Source organism: Vipera ursinii (genome assembly GCF_947247035.1).
Source record: "Vipera ursinii genome assembly, chromosome: 1".
NCBI classification, from domain to species: domain Eukaryota; kingdom Metazoa; phylum Chordata; class Lepidosauria; order Squamata; family Viperidae; genus Vipera; species Vipera ursinii.
In genome coordinates this window covers 2,435,798-2,450,990 of record NC_139512.1, presented here as the reverse complement: position 1 = coordinate 2,450,990, position 15,193 = coordinate 2,435,798, and the positions used below count along the sequence as shown (strand labels likewise).

The following is a 15,193-nucleotide window of genomic DNA, read 5'->3' as shown; positions in this document are numbered from 1 at the left end:
TGTAGACCTCTGACAGATCAACAGTTAAGCACCTCAAATACCAACCACACCTACCTGTTCTTTATTCAAGTGTTTTGTTCTCTCTCTGGGTATATTAGTATCAGGCCAGTTCCCAAGCAATTCGATGAAAGAACCTGCCCTTTTCTTTCAGAGATGAGAATGTGAGAATGGGGTGACTCATGGGAAGCCAAAAAGGATGTATAAATGTTCTGCCTTCCATTATATTGGTATCTATCTTTCTGGGCAGGTTTTCTGGCTTCCTACCTTATTTTTCAATCCAAAGTGAGGAACATCTTCTAGGAACTCTTTCAGAGTTCTTCTCTTGAGAAACAGCTGGGAGGTTTTCCCCCCCATGGAGATTTTTTTTTATTAGAAAGCAAACATTTGGTACATTTAGAAAAGCCACTTATACCCAGCTCTCATAAATATACTTTTTTTTAGGTGGACGAAAATGGATGTTGAATTTGGACAGAAAAAGCAAAAGCAGTAAGTGTAGGAAAGGAGTGGGTCAAAACAATTCTAGGGATTTTTCAACCAAGACTGTCCTTCTTACTCTTTATCTCCTTGACCTGCACTTTCATAATAAACAACAATCCCTTGCAGTGTTCTATTCTCCACACTGGAATGGAAGATAAGAAAAGTAAGGAGGGTTTACAGTGCTTCTGGCAGAAAAATGAAAACGTGACTTAACTTTTTAAACTGAAAAAGGGAAAAAATGTGCCCTTTATTTGAACTTAACTCCTGCTTATGATCACACAATGCTCTAGAATTGATTGTTTTCTTCCCAGATGTTTGAACTGTCCACCCTAGCCTATTGCCCCACAGTTTCCTAAGGATTTCCCATCTGAATGGTGTCTGTATTGTAACCTGTTGTAAACTTAGTGCTTGTAAATCAATTAATGTTGACAAGATGCTGCCACTTGCTGAGACTTAAAAACTTTAGGCTAAAATCATCATCCTCATCCTCATCTCAAACATCTCAATACAATTGCAAAAATTGTCCATTGGGATTTATATGGAAAATTCAGCGTTACTGTTTGCAAAAAACCACTGGGATTTTTTTGTGCCTGAAAAAAGCTTGCAAAATAAGATCCAAATTTTGGGAGATTTCAATATGCAAACTGTTAGGAACATGATCTCATAGGTACCGCTATTACAGAAAGGAATGCTGCTGACTTGTTGAAAAACTATGGAGAAAATATCTGAATACCATAATTTATATACTAAGGCTGAAAAATAACGGAGCATTAAACATTATACCAATTATAATGGCACCTCTTGGCACAATGTGAAAAGGATTCACCAAATATTTAGAAATATTAAATTTACTGGACCTCTGTAAAAGACGTTTTATAGCAGTGTTTCCATAACTCAGATTATTAAGTAGGGCCTAAGCAATTGGAGATAACATCCAGTCAATTAGACTATGATAGTCATTTGGGTAAATGAAATAATATTAATAATTATTCATAGGAAGTCTTGGCTTCTGAGCATTGTACATATTTCTAGTAGACAGCCTTCCTCCTGAACACAGAATATTTTTGCAATTCTTTTTCTACCTTGTGTGCCAAAACACTGCAAGCAAGATGGATACAAGGCAAGAGAGAGATGGGATTCCTCTAATCCAGCACCAGGAAAAACCAGCACAAATGGCAATTCTGATCCCATTTCCCTGAAATTAAGTCTACTGCAAGTTGTAAAGCTTCTGATGTTGATTTGGGTTTATAGGTAGTCATTGACTGATGGCCACAACTGAGTCCAAAATTTCTACTGCTGAGCAAGATAGTTGTTAAGTGAGTTTTGCCCCATTTTACGACTTCTCTTGCCACAGTTGTTAAGTGAATTACTGTAGTTATCAAGTTAGTAACATGGTTGTTAAGTGAATCTGGCTTCCCCCATGGATTTTGCTTGTCAGAAGTTTGCAAAAGGTGATCACATGACCTTGGCACACTGCAACGGTCATAAGTATGAACCAATTGGCAAGCATCCAAATCTTGATCATGGGGATGACCATGGGGATGCTGCAATGGCCGTAAGTGTGAAAAACGGTCAACGTCACTTTTTTAACTGACATTGTAACTTTGAACAGTCATTCAATGAATGGTTGTAAGTTGCGGGCAATCTGTATTTGGGCCTTTTTCATGGCAGGGCAGAGTGGATTGCACTGCCATCTGTTAGAACAGCAAAGATCCCCAACCTTTGTGGCTTGGCGGCTAGGCTGGGGGGGGGGAGAGGGGAACTGGGCCACATGAGCAGCAGGCCGGCGCACACAAGTTGAGTTGTATGTGCACGTGTGCTTGAGTCTCCAGCCAGCCACTCACATGGCCTAATTCTGAACAGGCCACGGCCCGATAGTGGCCCATGGCCCAGGTGCTATGGAAGCTTCTCAACATCCTGGGAGCACTAGGGTGGTGGCCAGCTAGTCAGGCATCCCAGATAAGGCAGTGAGCTTCATGGCTGAAAGGCCACAGAGACCTTCAATAGCAAAAGCATTTAGACTTAAGTAGCACCACATTATAGGGATGCGGTGGCTCAGTGGGTTAGGACGCTGAGCTTGTCGATCAGATGGTCGGCAGTTTGGCGGGTTGAATCCCGAGTGCCGCGTAACAGAGTGAGCACCTGTTACTCGTCCCAGCTTCTGCCAACCTAGCAGTTCGAATGCACGTAAAAATGCAAGGAGCAAAATAGGGACCACTACGGTGGGAAGGTAACAGCGTTCCGTGCGCCTTTGGCGTCTAGTCATGCCAGCCACATGACCACGGAGACATCCTCAGACAAGCGCTGGCTCTTCGGCTTTGAAACGGAGATGAGCACCGGCCCCTAGAGTTGGAAACGACTAGCACGCATGTGCGGGGGAACCTTTACTTTTACCTTTACCTTTAGCACCACATAGTGCTCTGTAGCACTCTCTGGGTGGTTTACAATGCAGAAGCATTATTTGCATATTGCCCCCGACAGTCTGGGTCCTCATTTACCGACCAGGGAAGGATGGAAAGCTTCTTGTGCCCTAGCAGGATCAGTTTTCAGGCTGTGGGTAGAGTTTGCCTGCAATACAGATAGTCCTTGACTTACGACCACAACCTAGCCCAACATTTATGTTGCTTAAGTGAGACATTTAACGTTAAGTGAGTTTTGCCCCATGTTACGATCTTTCTCCCCCACAATCATTAAGTGAATCACTGCAGTTGATAAGTGGTTGTTAAGTGAATCTGGCCTCCCCATTGATCTTGCTTTGTTAAAAGGTGATCAAATGACCGTAGGACACAGCAACAGTCGTAAATATGAACCAGTTGCCAAGCATCGGAATTTTGATCACATGATTATGGGAACACTGCAAATATCGTACGTGTAAAAAAAAAGGGTCCTAAGTCACTTCTTTCAGTGTCGGCGTAACTCTGAACGGTCACTAAATGAGCTGTTGTGAGTCGAGGACTTTAACCACTGCGTCATCAGAGTCCCGACACAATTCCAAACACAACCTCTAACAGCTGTGCTGCGGGAGAGAAGCCAGGTCTTCTGGAGTCAATGCGACGTGCTGCTCAGGACTCCATCTGAGTTCCAGGGAGCATGAAAGAACTTTGCAGGAGGGCAGAGACATCCTTGGTCTGTGGACCCTCCCTTCCAGTGCATACCTTTCAGCTCGTCCTCGTACACTTTGACTCCCTGAACTGAGTTCCCTTTGGGTAGTCTAGTGGTGCTGGACAGGACTTTGGTCTCCCCTGTGAGTTTGTCCTTCTCCACAGTGATCTCTACAGAGTACATAGCTGGGACATAAACAGGACACAGTGAGCGACAAGGATGTTTCTGCCCCCCTCCCCCCGCCCTCTCCCTCCCAGAGCTCAGAAATGAAGCATTCGGTACGAGCAGGGGAGGTGGGAGGCGCAGGGCAGCTGGGGGGAACCTGTGGACAGGCCCAAAGCATTAGAGGCATAGAGAAGAAGCGCGGCACAAGGCAAGCAAAGGCCTTTTTGCTCAAAGGAACAGCACACCAAAGAGCATCTGAGATGTTGCTTGATCCCAAATTCTTAGCAGAGCCTATCGGTGGCTCTCCTTGATGGTATATTAAGTCACCATTTCTAAAATGTTGACCTTGGGGTGATCTAAACCGATGTTTTTTCCAACCTTGGCAACTTTAAAATGTGCGGTCCCAGAATTGCCTAGCCAACGTTCAGAGTGTTATCGTGTACACTGAAAAGACACGTTCTCTGTAGCTTAGAGTTGATCCGTTAACCAAAGATGAGATGGGGGTTTAGCCGAAAGGTTATTGATCAGAGTTTTTGCTTTTGGAAAAGGGCGGGCAATATAGGAAAGAAAAAAAAAGAGAAGAGTTTAAGCTTAAATGAAGCCGAGGAAAGATGAATTTAAGATTTGTTCAATAAAGAGTGGCTCTGCATCAGTGCTGAAATGGGTATGAAGAAGAACAGAGCAAAGAAGGAGAACATAAGGATAGTGTATTTGTGATGAAGTAGTAAGTATGAGCAATAAGCAAACTTTTTGGGTTAGGACGCTGAGCTTGTCGATCAGATGGTCGGCAGTTTGGCGGGTCGAATCCCGAGTGCCATGTAACAGAGTGAGCGCCTGTTACTCGTCCCAGCTTCTGCTAACCTAGCAGTTCGAAAGCACGTAAAAATGCAAGTAGAAAAATACAGTAGGGACCACTGCGGTGGGAAGGTAACAGCGTTCCGTGCGCCTTTGGCATCTAGTCATGCTGGCCACATGACCACGGAGACATCCTCGGACAAGCGCTAGCTCTTCGGCTTTGAAACAGAGATGAGCACCGGCCCCTAGAGTCGGAAACGACTAGCACGCATGTGCGGGGGAACCTTTACCTTTTACCTTAGTAAGTATGAGCAATAAGCATTCTTTTTTTAAAAAAAAATAAAAATAATAAGGCTTCCTTTCAGCTGAAGTCAACTTTGGTGACTTCCTGGATATTTCCTCGCCTTACAAGAGAGATGGATTGCATAAACATTTAATTAATAAATAAAATCAACATAAATAACTTTTTATCTTTTCTTTCTTCCAGGATGTTTTTTTCTGACTTCTCTGCTTAAACAACAGCCCTGGATTTTCCCAGGAATCATCTATTTAAGAACCTTGTTTAGCTTTTTGAGATTGGCCAAATTTGCCCTTTTATGGCTAAGATTAGGCACAGCAAATTTCCCAAGCAAATTTGATTAGTAAAAGCAAAAGCAAAGAATGCTGAATTGAGCATCAGAGCAGACAGGAATTTAGATTAAAAGTCAGGTTAACTTCTTTGTCAGTGGGAGAGAAAGACATGATTGGAACTGGGAATTTGGGATGAAAAGGAAGGAAGCATGGAAAAGCCAGATGTGGAGAGAAGGACTGCTTTGTCACTTAACGCTCAGCAGACCTGCGGTCACCATTTGAATATAACACCAGCCCAAAGTTCATTTGCTTATCCTGACAAGGATAATATACTTTGTCACTGTTTGCAGGCAGAAAAAGGAATACATGACTGTGTTTGCAGGCTGTCCCTGATCTCAGGTCAGGAAGTAACATGAAACAGCTGTAAAACTATTCTTTTGGCATCTGACCTGCATACTTTCAGCAAAGGAGTTCTGAAGCAGGGCAATGAAATGTCAAAAACACAAACAACATGATGTTCTGTGTGCTCAGCTGAAATGCAACTATTATGTTGGCTTGTTAATTACTTAAAAGCAAAAATGCAAAGCATCAAGTGGAGAATAAGATTTAGATAAAAAGTGAATTGAATTTTAGGAAGCATTTTCCCACAAAGTCCAAAATTATTCTCAGTCTGATGTGTTGGAGTACAAAGTCCATATTTTCCAGCTAAAGCACTACATTGGCAAGCTAGGATGGGAGATGTAGTTCTAACATGTGCAGCCTGCCTAATTAAGGAAAGGTGGCACAGAGTCTGGACTCATTCCAGTTGACAATTTTCCCTGAAAGCACATAAAATTTGGACATACGTGGGCCAGGACTCTTTTAAAAACAGTACACACATTGCTTTCTCAGCATATTTGTTACAATTTTAATTCAGGATGGCTCAGAGTTTTTCAGGTCCATCAGTGCTGCGTGTTGAAATGCATATTTAAACAAACTATAATTTCCAAACAAAAATGTAAATGCAATATCTAATTTATCTCAAAGCACACACTCGCAAATGCAGTTTCTCCTGTGATATAGTGTGAATGTTTGCAGAGTCATGGACTACAGTAATTGGTCATTAAATAGTTTTCTGGGGGAAAAGAGCTAAGACTGTGTGGCCTAGTGGTCAGATGGACGGGCAGCAGGGAGATGCAGATTTTACCCCCCTCAGCCCAAAAACGTATGAGGGACTTTTCAACTGGTCATCACAGCCTACCTCACAGGGGTGTTGTGTTAGGGAAAAATGGGATGAGAGAACACTATATTCTTTGACTTGATTAATCTTAGGAAAAACAAGCTATAGAGGCAACAGGGCAATAAATAAATAAATAAATAAATAAATAAATAAATAAATAAATAAATAAATAAATAAATAAATAAATGCATGTTGCATTTGCCTGCAAATTGTGAGAAAGGTGGATTTTTGAAGCTGCGGCCATCTCCTTCCCTGTCCCTATTGATTAAAATGTCCTATTAGAGCCGGACACCCAACAGAGCAGAAAGGAGACAAATTCATCATGATGATCGAAGCTGCCTTTGAGCCCCCAGCACAAAACAGATCAAACTGTACAGCTCACTCAGAGGTTTTCCAGTTCAGGATAGCTGTGATGCAGCTAATGGGTAACACACCAGTTAAAACAACATTTATCAAGGGCAGCTCTGTGGTGACTGGGTGGTTTTTTTTTTCCCCTCACTCCCCCCCTCCCATTCTTCCTTTGACCTTGCAGAAATGGAGGACATGTCACTTCGGGCTGTATCAAGGCAAAAATCAAGGCCAATCAAGTGTTAAAAAGCAACACCAAATTTGGCCTTTTAAATGCATTGGGAATTGCTTTTCAGGGAGTGACGTAACTAGATGATAAAATATGACCCTAGTCCTAGGTTTTAGGCACAGGACTCAATTTATCTTATTAAATTTATAATGCTGTCCCTCTCACTATCAAGCAACTGTGGGGTAGGATACAGTAGGTTAGGATAGTACACAGCTCAGAATCACTTCTGTGAGATGGACAGCTGCATGAATGAAATGAAAATGAAATCTTGTCTTTTGAATTTGCCGATTAGATTACTTTGTTGTTATAGAAATGGCTGGTATTTACTAAGTGCTGTATGTAAAACACCGAAGATGTAATTTTATTTTGTATTCTACTGCGCTGAACTAAGTTGGAAGTCAATGCTTTTTTCGCCGTTTATCCTACACTTCTCCTTCCCCCTTTTCCCGTTGCTATTTCCCTATTATCTTTATTTTATTTATATTTTAGATTATGATAACCTTAATTTAAAAAACAATTTAAAAAGAGGTGGGGTAGTTGTTTCAGCCCCATTTCAGCCTCAGATAGAAGACTTAAATAAACTGGGTTCATCTCTCTCTATAAATCCGGCACAAAAATCATTCAGTTGGGCTGAGGGGACAGAAATTCATTGTTGGAAGATTTGGTGAACTAATAACTTTAAAGAACTTTATGGAAACTCATAAAGTTTCCATAAAACTTTAGCTGTTCCGGCATTAAGATCCCTTTAAACAGGCAACGAACTTTTGATTGTTTTGTCATGGGTACCGTCTGATGCACTTCACCAACCATTTGGTCAGTCTTTCACTCAGATGCCTCCTAGGAACGGAATCAGTCAATCACCCACTGGTCATTTTAGGCTGATGCAGGTACCTTTCCCTCCCTTGGGCCTCAAAGCACAGTCCTCCAGGGCTGTTGTATTTTCAGAGTCTGCTTCTTTTAACCTGAGCCTCTCTCCCAGGACCCACCAGATCTTTGAACTGATTCCTGACTCAGAGACCAGGATCAACTTGAACAACAACTGACTGGAGATGGTGGGTGGTCCATATCTGAAGCAGAAAGGAAAACCCACTCTCTGTTTGCTGCCTCACAATGCAGTTCTCCCTGTGCCTGAGAATTTGAACACAGGTTTAGCACAGTTCTAGAATAGCACTAAACTTGTGTGCCGAAGCCCGGCGGTCAGCTTTGGTTTGGTGCAAGTGTTTTACACAAGTCCTTTCAGCAGGAACCTGATGCTCTAATCTTCTGTCAAAACCTTTCTCCTCCCACCCCAATATATGTTAAGGAGAAGGATGGCTATTTGCCTCCCCACTAGTTGGTGACCTTTGTGGGGGTCGGCAGAGAAATAAAACTGGGAAATAATGTGAGTTGTATCCTGTAAAGACAGCCTCATTCATCAGAATCAAGAGTGCAAGAACAGATATTGCTACCAGGGTAGTAACTTTTACGTCATTATAGTTTTCTGCTATAGGGACGCGGTGGCTCAGTGGGTTAGGACGCTGAGCTTGTCGATCGGAAGGTCGGCAGTTTGGCGGGTCGAATCCCGAGTGCCGCGTAGCAGAGTGAGCGCCTGTTACTCGTCCCAGCTTCTGCCCACCTAGCAGTTCGAAAGCACGTAAAAATGCAAGTAGAAAAATAGGGACCGCTACGGTGGGAAGGTAACAGCGTTCCGTGCGCCTTTGGCGTCTAGTCATGCCGGCCACATGACCACGGAGATGTCCTCGGACAAGCGCTGGCTCTTCGGCTATGAAACGGACATGAGCACCGGCCCCTAGAGTTGGAAACGACTAGCACGCATGTGCGGGGGAACCTTTACCTTTACCTTTAGTTTTCTGCTACCTCAATGTGACGGTATGTGGGAAAGATCTTGGGAGGCTGGGCAAGGGAATACTGCCAAGGAAATGCTTAGATAAAAGAAAGTATAGCCCACAACTGGACAGTGGGCAGGGGAAGAGGCTCAAAAGAAATCCTCCTTAGATAGTTGTGCTGCAGAGGGGACAAGGGGGAAAATTGTATTTTTAGAATTGCAAGATTCTGTCCAGGTAACTTCACAATAAAGTAGAATTAGCTCATCTGGTTGTGATTCCTGTCTGGCTTATCCTGCGAGGTCAACACACAAGGAGTCTTTGCACTTCATGAGGTCAACACTCAAGGACTCTTTGGACTTCATGGCCATGTCCCCATGAAGGTGCTGCTAGCAAGTTATTACATTCAATGACTGCAGATAGATTCAACTACCATTCCAAAAGCATCTTTTTTTAAGGCAAATCAGGCCCTGATAAGGAAAATCTTCCTGACAATAAAATCTACAGTGCACAACAGTGGAACTCCATCTATGGGTCTCTCCCTCTCTGGAATCTTTGGGCTTTCCAGTTCTGGAAGGGGCTGGAGAGTCACCAGACACGGATGATTTAAATGATGTTCCTGCATACTGCAAAAGGTTGGACTAGATGTTCCTTCAAGAGGAACATGTTCCATATTCCATGTTCCTCGTGAAGTTCTATGATTTTGTGATAGAATTTGTCCCCGTTTGCAGCATGAGGACGTGGGAAAGAGATGAGACAGCCCTGGAGGGGCAAGAAGAACTACATCAGTTTGGACAATGCTGCTTCAATGTCTACACGAAAAATCATTCTCTTCTGGGATAAATTTTTCATAGCAAAGTAAGATATTGTATTGGTTATTTATATTTAAGGAGTTCCTTCTTTAATCGATTAGGTTTACAAATATTATTAAATATATTTATAATTTGTAAGATATATATTATGGGATGTATTGGTTCCGGCCTGGTCAGATCCATTTTGAGTGCTGCGTTTAGATATGGTACCAGATTACAGAAAGGACATCCATCCATCCACCCATCCACCCATCCACCCATCCACCCACCCACCCACCCGTCCATCCATCCATCCATCCATCCATCCATCCATCCATCCATCCATCCATCCATCCATCTATCTATCTATCTATCTATCTATCTATCTATCTATCTATCTATCTATCTATCTATCTATCTCTTGCTATAGACAGAGATAGATAGATAGAAGCAAGCATCAAGCAGCGTAATGCAGCAAAGGTGAGACTTCTCCTCTGGCTTTGCCAAGGAACAAACTACAAATGCCTTGAGACAGAGATTCTTTTAGTAAGCTCCTTCTTGGCGAAAGCAGACCAAGCAGCATGCGGTTAGGGCCAGCCCAGAGTGGCCAGGGTGTGCGTGGGCAGTGAGACCTGAAGAAGTCCCCAGGTCTGAGACAAGACATCAGGACTCAACCTACCTGCTTTCATCAAGCCGCTGCCCTTGCCTTCCACCACTTTTATGGGACTGTTGGAGACTTTGTTGTCTGCTTCAGGAAGGGAAAAAAAAGGAAATCAAAACTTGAATGGTCAACACAATCATCTTCTCCAGATCTCTTTCTGCCTCTGCATCCTCTCCTATCCACCTTTTATTTCTTATATTTATGTCCCACCTCCTCCACGGAGAGACCATTAACGGGCATAATTGTTCCATTTTTATCCTCCTAATGATCCTGAGGTTTAGATTTTTCTGAAAAATTTGACTAAGCATCTCCAGGATGGTGGGAAGGAGGCGGTCATAATGCCCATTTCATCATTTTGGCATCCTTAACAAATCAGGAATGGGCAACCAGGAAGATGGCCCAGCATAGCTTTTCAGAGGGAGATGGTGGCAAACAAACAAACAAACAAACAAACAAACAAACAAACAAGGGTTCATTCTTTTGCACTAAGCCAGAAGACTTCAAACTTGGCAACTTTAAGACTTGTGGACTTCAATTCCCAGCTGGCTGAGGAATTCTGGGTATTGAAGTCCACAAGTCTTAAAGTTGCCAAGTTTGGGAACCCCTGCGCTAAGTTATGGTTCATTCAATCACTAGTTATTAACTAAGCCACAATTAGTTGGGTTAGCACATTATGCAAACCATAAACCAATGTTTTACAAAGACTGAGATCACACTAAACACACTAAAACCTGGCCCTTTGCTCAGGCATTGGGTGAAGGTGATTTTTAATTATTAAATAAATAAACATTAAATACCCTGAACCTCTTAAAAGTTTTGTCCCAATTAAAAATGCCATTCTGGGGTTTATTGTTTTTACCAGTGTCCCCATTCCAGTGATCTCCAAGTGTCTTAGATTATGACAGCCATAATCCCCAGCTAACATGCCAGTAGTAACACTGAAAGGGACGCGGTGGCTCAGTAGGTTAAGATGCTGAGCTTGTCGATCAGAAGGTCGGCAGTTTGGCGGGTCGAATCCCGAGTGCCGCGTAGCAGAGTGAGCGCCTGCTACTCGTCCCAGCTTCTGCCAACCTAGCAGTTCGAAAGCACGTAAAAATGCAAGTAGAAAAATAGGGACCACTACGGTGGGAAGGTAACAGCATTCTATGCGCCTTTGGCGTCCAGTCATGCCGGCTACATGACCATGGAGACGTCCTCGGACAAGCGCTGACTCTTCGGCTTTGAAACGGAGATGAGTCGGAAATGACTAGCACGCATGTGCGGGGGAACCTTTACCTTTACCTAGTAACACTGAGGGGAATTATTAGAATCATAATCAAATGCAACTAAGATGGGTGGTTAGTTACAGGTAGTCCTCAACTTACAACAGTTCATTTAGTGACCATTCAAAGTTACAATGATCCTGAAAAATGCCACTTATGACTCATATTTATGATTCATATTTATGACAGTGTCCCTGGGGTCATGTCATCTCCTTTTGCCATCTTCTGACAACCGAAGTCAATGGGAAAGCCGGATTCACTTAACTTCCCTGTCACTAATTTAACAACTGCAGTGATTCATCTAACAACTATGGCAAGATAGGTCGTAAAATGGAGCAAAATTCACTTAACAAATGTCTCACTTAGTAACAGAAATTTTGGGCTCAATTGTGGTCATAAGTCGAGGACTACCTGTACTTCTCTGCTCTCTATATTGGCAAAAGCTTCAAAGTTTCTTATAATTCAAAGCTTTGGCTTCTAGAAAAATTCTAAATCAATATTCCTCAACCTCAGCAATTTTAAGATTTCGATTTCCAAAATTCCCCAGCCCATGTATGATAAAAAATAATCATAAAATGAAGTTCGGTCATGTGGTGCCTTGAGTTATGACCTCAATGACTTACAACTGAAATTCCAAGCTTCATTGTGATCGTAAGTGGAGAACTATCTGTATAGCAACCCAATTGCCTGGAATCACATTACATGCCAAACTACAAGCTACTCAACCATACTAAGTATAACCTAACATGTTACGGTATATGAACATCATTTCATCAGCTGGTCATTTAATTTGAGAAGGGCAATCATACCCCCCCATTAAAAAAAGGAAAGGATTGAGGCAGCATTTTAAAATCAGAAGCCATTTGCAGTACCACTATCTAGACTGCTGCAATATGTCCTCTCTGGAGCTGCCTTTGGAACCTGCAGTGGTCCAAAATGCAGGGATTTTTGTTCATTTTGGTCTGCACGGATGGACAACATATAAAATGTTCGGGGATGACGACAATGAGAATGATGGTGATGGTGATTTGTATTATGATTTGTAGATTTAATCGTTTATGCATTGCCCAGAGTCACTGTCATGTCCTAGGTGACTATATATAATAATTGTATGAATTAATATGTTATTGTTTTGTTGGTGCACAATGGATCCAGTTTGGAACCAGAAGGCTTTCAGGCTCAGTACAAACTGCAGTTCATTACTTTTAAAGCCATTTATTTATTTAGTCTGGTTCCAAAACAATTCTGGACGGCTCTGGGCAATGCCAAACAAACAAACAAATTAATAGCACAAGATTAAATAACCAATAGGATATTGGATCACTCAGTGCAGAATATGTCCAAAAGGTCATCCAACAAGGGGTCCCACCCCATCCTACCCCAAGGCCTGGGAGAACAGCTTTTTCTTCAAAGCCCTTCAGAATCCCATCAAGGTGGGAGCCACACAGATCTTAGGAGAGATCTTGTGCAGGAGAGCAGATGCTGTGCCAGAGAAGACACAGGGCCTGGATCCCAATAAACAGTCTTGTTCAATTGAAGGGATCCTGAGATGCCAATTCTGTACCAACTGGGCAGAAACTGTAGGACTGAGTTATATCAAGCAACACTCTGTGGAAACAGACCTTGCCCATCTAGCACAATTGTTTAGAGAGAGGTCCTCTGAGGATTCTCCCAACCTCACAAGGTACAGGAGGTATGGAAAGACAACAGATGTTCTTGCAGGTGACTCAAACTATATGGGACATCTTTCTATAGAAGTATGGAAGACACCTCCTTTGCTTTTCAGAAGTAACTTAAAGTTGTACTCTTCCACCAAGGTTTCAGCCCTAAGATCTGGTTGAGCGTCAGCCCTTCAAGATCAGGAAACAGATGCCACAGGAAGCTTAGAACTCTATTTCCTTGAGATTGGCTATAATAATAGAATCTTGAAAATCAGCCCATGTCTCCCCATTTTCCTTCTGTTCATACAACAAGGAGTCAAAGGTTGGGGAACCATCTGAATCTTTTTGTAACACTTTCCCATCTCTCTGGACTTAATACAGGAAGTCCTTGACGTAGGACCACAACTGAGCCCAAATTTTTGGTTGATAAGGTGGTAAGTGGGTTTTGGCCCATTTTACGACCTAGTTGTTAAGTGAATCACTGCAGTAGATAAGTTAGTAACCCGATTGTTAAGTGAATCTGGCTTCCCCATTGACTTTGCTTGTCAGAAGGTTGCAAAAGGGGATCACATTTATTTATTTTATTTATTTATTTTTATTACATTTATATCCCGCCCTTCTCCAAAGACTCAGGGCGGCTTACAAGCTTAGCAGTAGCCTTCATTCTATGTATATGCCTGCTTGTTAGGGCTTTCACCCCCCCCAAGCGGCATTATTACAAAGTCAGCTTAATTGCCCCCAACAATCTGGGTCCTCATTTTACCTACCTGGGAAGGATGGAAGGCTGAGTCAACCTTGAGCCTGGTGGGATGCGAACCTGCACTAATTGCAGGCAGCTGGTGTTACTTAAGGAGGCATCAGCCCACTGCTCCACCAAGGCTCTATGACCCCGGGACACTGCAACCATCACAAATCATTTGCAAAGCATCCAAATTTTGATCACGTGACCATGAGAATGCTGCAACGGTTGTAAGTGTGAAAAAATGGTAATAAGTCACTTTTTTCACTACTATTGTAACTTCAAACGATCACTAAATAAACTATTGTCAGTCGAGGACTACCTGTACATTTTTCTTCTGCACCTGGTGCTTCCCCAACAACTTCTGCATTCATTCCCCAAAGATATGTACCATATCTGTATTGTGTAACTGTGGTGATGGTGATGGTGGTGATGATGATGATGGGCTATTTTAAAAAGGGGTGAATCATTGATTCCTGCACAACCTCTTGTGTAGGCAAGAAAAGGCAGCCCTTATATAGGGGCATCTATGTGGGGCAGAAAAGGGATGTGGTGGCTCAGTGGGTTAGAGTGCTGAGCTTGTCGACCAGAAGGTCGACCAGAAGGTTGACCAATCCCGAGTGCCGTGTAACAGAGTGAGCGCCTGTTACTCGTCCCAGTTTCTGCCAACCTAGCAGTTTGAAAGCACGTAAAAACGCAAGTAGAAAAATAGGGACCACTACGGCGGGAAGGTAACAGCGTTCCGTGCGCCTTTGGCATCTAGTCATGCCCGCCACATGACCATGGAGACGTCCCCGGACAAGCACTGGCTCTTCGGCATTGAAACGGAGATGAGCACTGGCCCCTAGAGTCGGAAACGACTAGCACGCATGTGCGGGGGAAACTTTACCTTTACTTTATGTGGGGCAGAGGGCTCAAAAAAGTGAATATCATAACCACGCATTTGAAGCACTGTCCCTGTTTTATGTGTAACATGCCTGCCCCCTGTAGATAATCCTGGGCTGCTAGTTACTTTCTCTAAAATCCAAATTCAGGACTTTTTTATTTAAAAAGGCAGGTGAAATCTGTGTTGGCACCTACCTTTGGCTGAGCCTAGAGGAGTCTGTGGGAAGAAGAGACATAGATAGGTTATTAAAATAGAACAAAAACAGGAGACGTTTCTTTGCACCTTTATCTTGGCTGTGAGTCAAAGCTGCATGCATGGCATTCTGGAGACACGGAAAAGTTTTTAAAGGCTTCCCTACTACACAGCATCAGCTTCCTGCATTTTTTATAAACTCTTTCAAGAGCATGAGAACTGAGTCTGTTCCCTCTGGATGGCACTGCATGATGGGTTAAACAAATCCTTTAT

General features: G+C 42.9%; 2 protein-coding genes across 3 annotated transcripts in view; one reads left to right on the top strand and one right to left on the bottom strand.

The window, feature by feature from the left end:
* LOC310632727 (uncharacterized protein) overlaps nucleotides 1-15,193 on the top strand; it is a 474,991-nt gene that overhangs the window by 358,544 nt on the left and 101,254 nt on the right. The gene's annotated exons all lie outside the window — the stretch shown is intronic.
* PALM (paralemmin) overlaps nucleotides 1-15,193 on the bottom strand; it is an 89,232-nt gene that overhangs the window by 7,405 nt on the left and 66,634 nt on the right. Inside the window, exons 6-8 of one of the 2 annotated variants that reach the window (XM_083349942.1) lie at nucleotides 14,923-14,944; nucleotides 10,199-10,267; nucleotides 3,633-3,764 (exon numbers count right to left, since the gene is read on the bottom strand). In XM_083349942.1, coding sequence (XP_083206068.1) covers nucleotides 3,633-3,764; nucleotides 10,199-10,267; nucleotides 14,923-14,944 — 223 coding nt within the window. The remainder of the gene's footprint in view (nucleotides 1-3,632; nucleotides 3,765-10,198; nucleotides 10,268-14,922; nucleotides 14,945-15,193) is intronic. The other variant, XM_083349943.1, reaches the window with a different exon arrangement.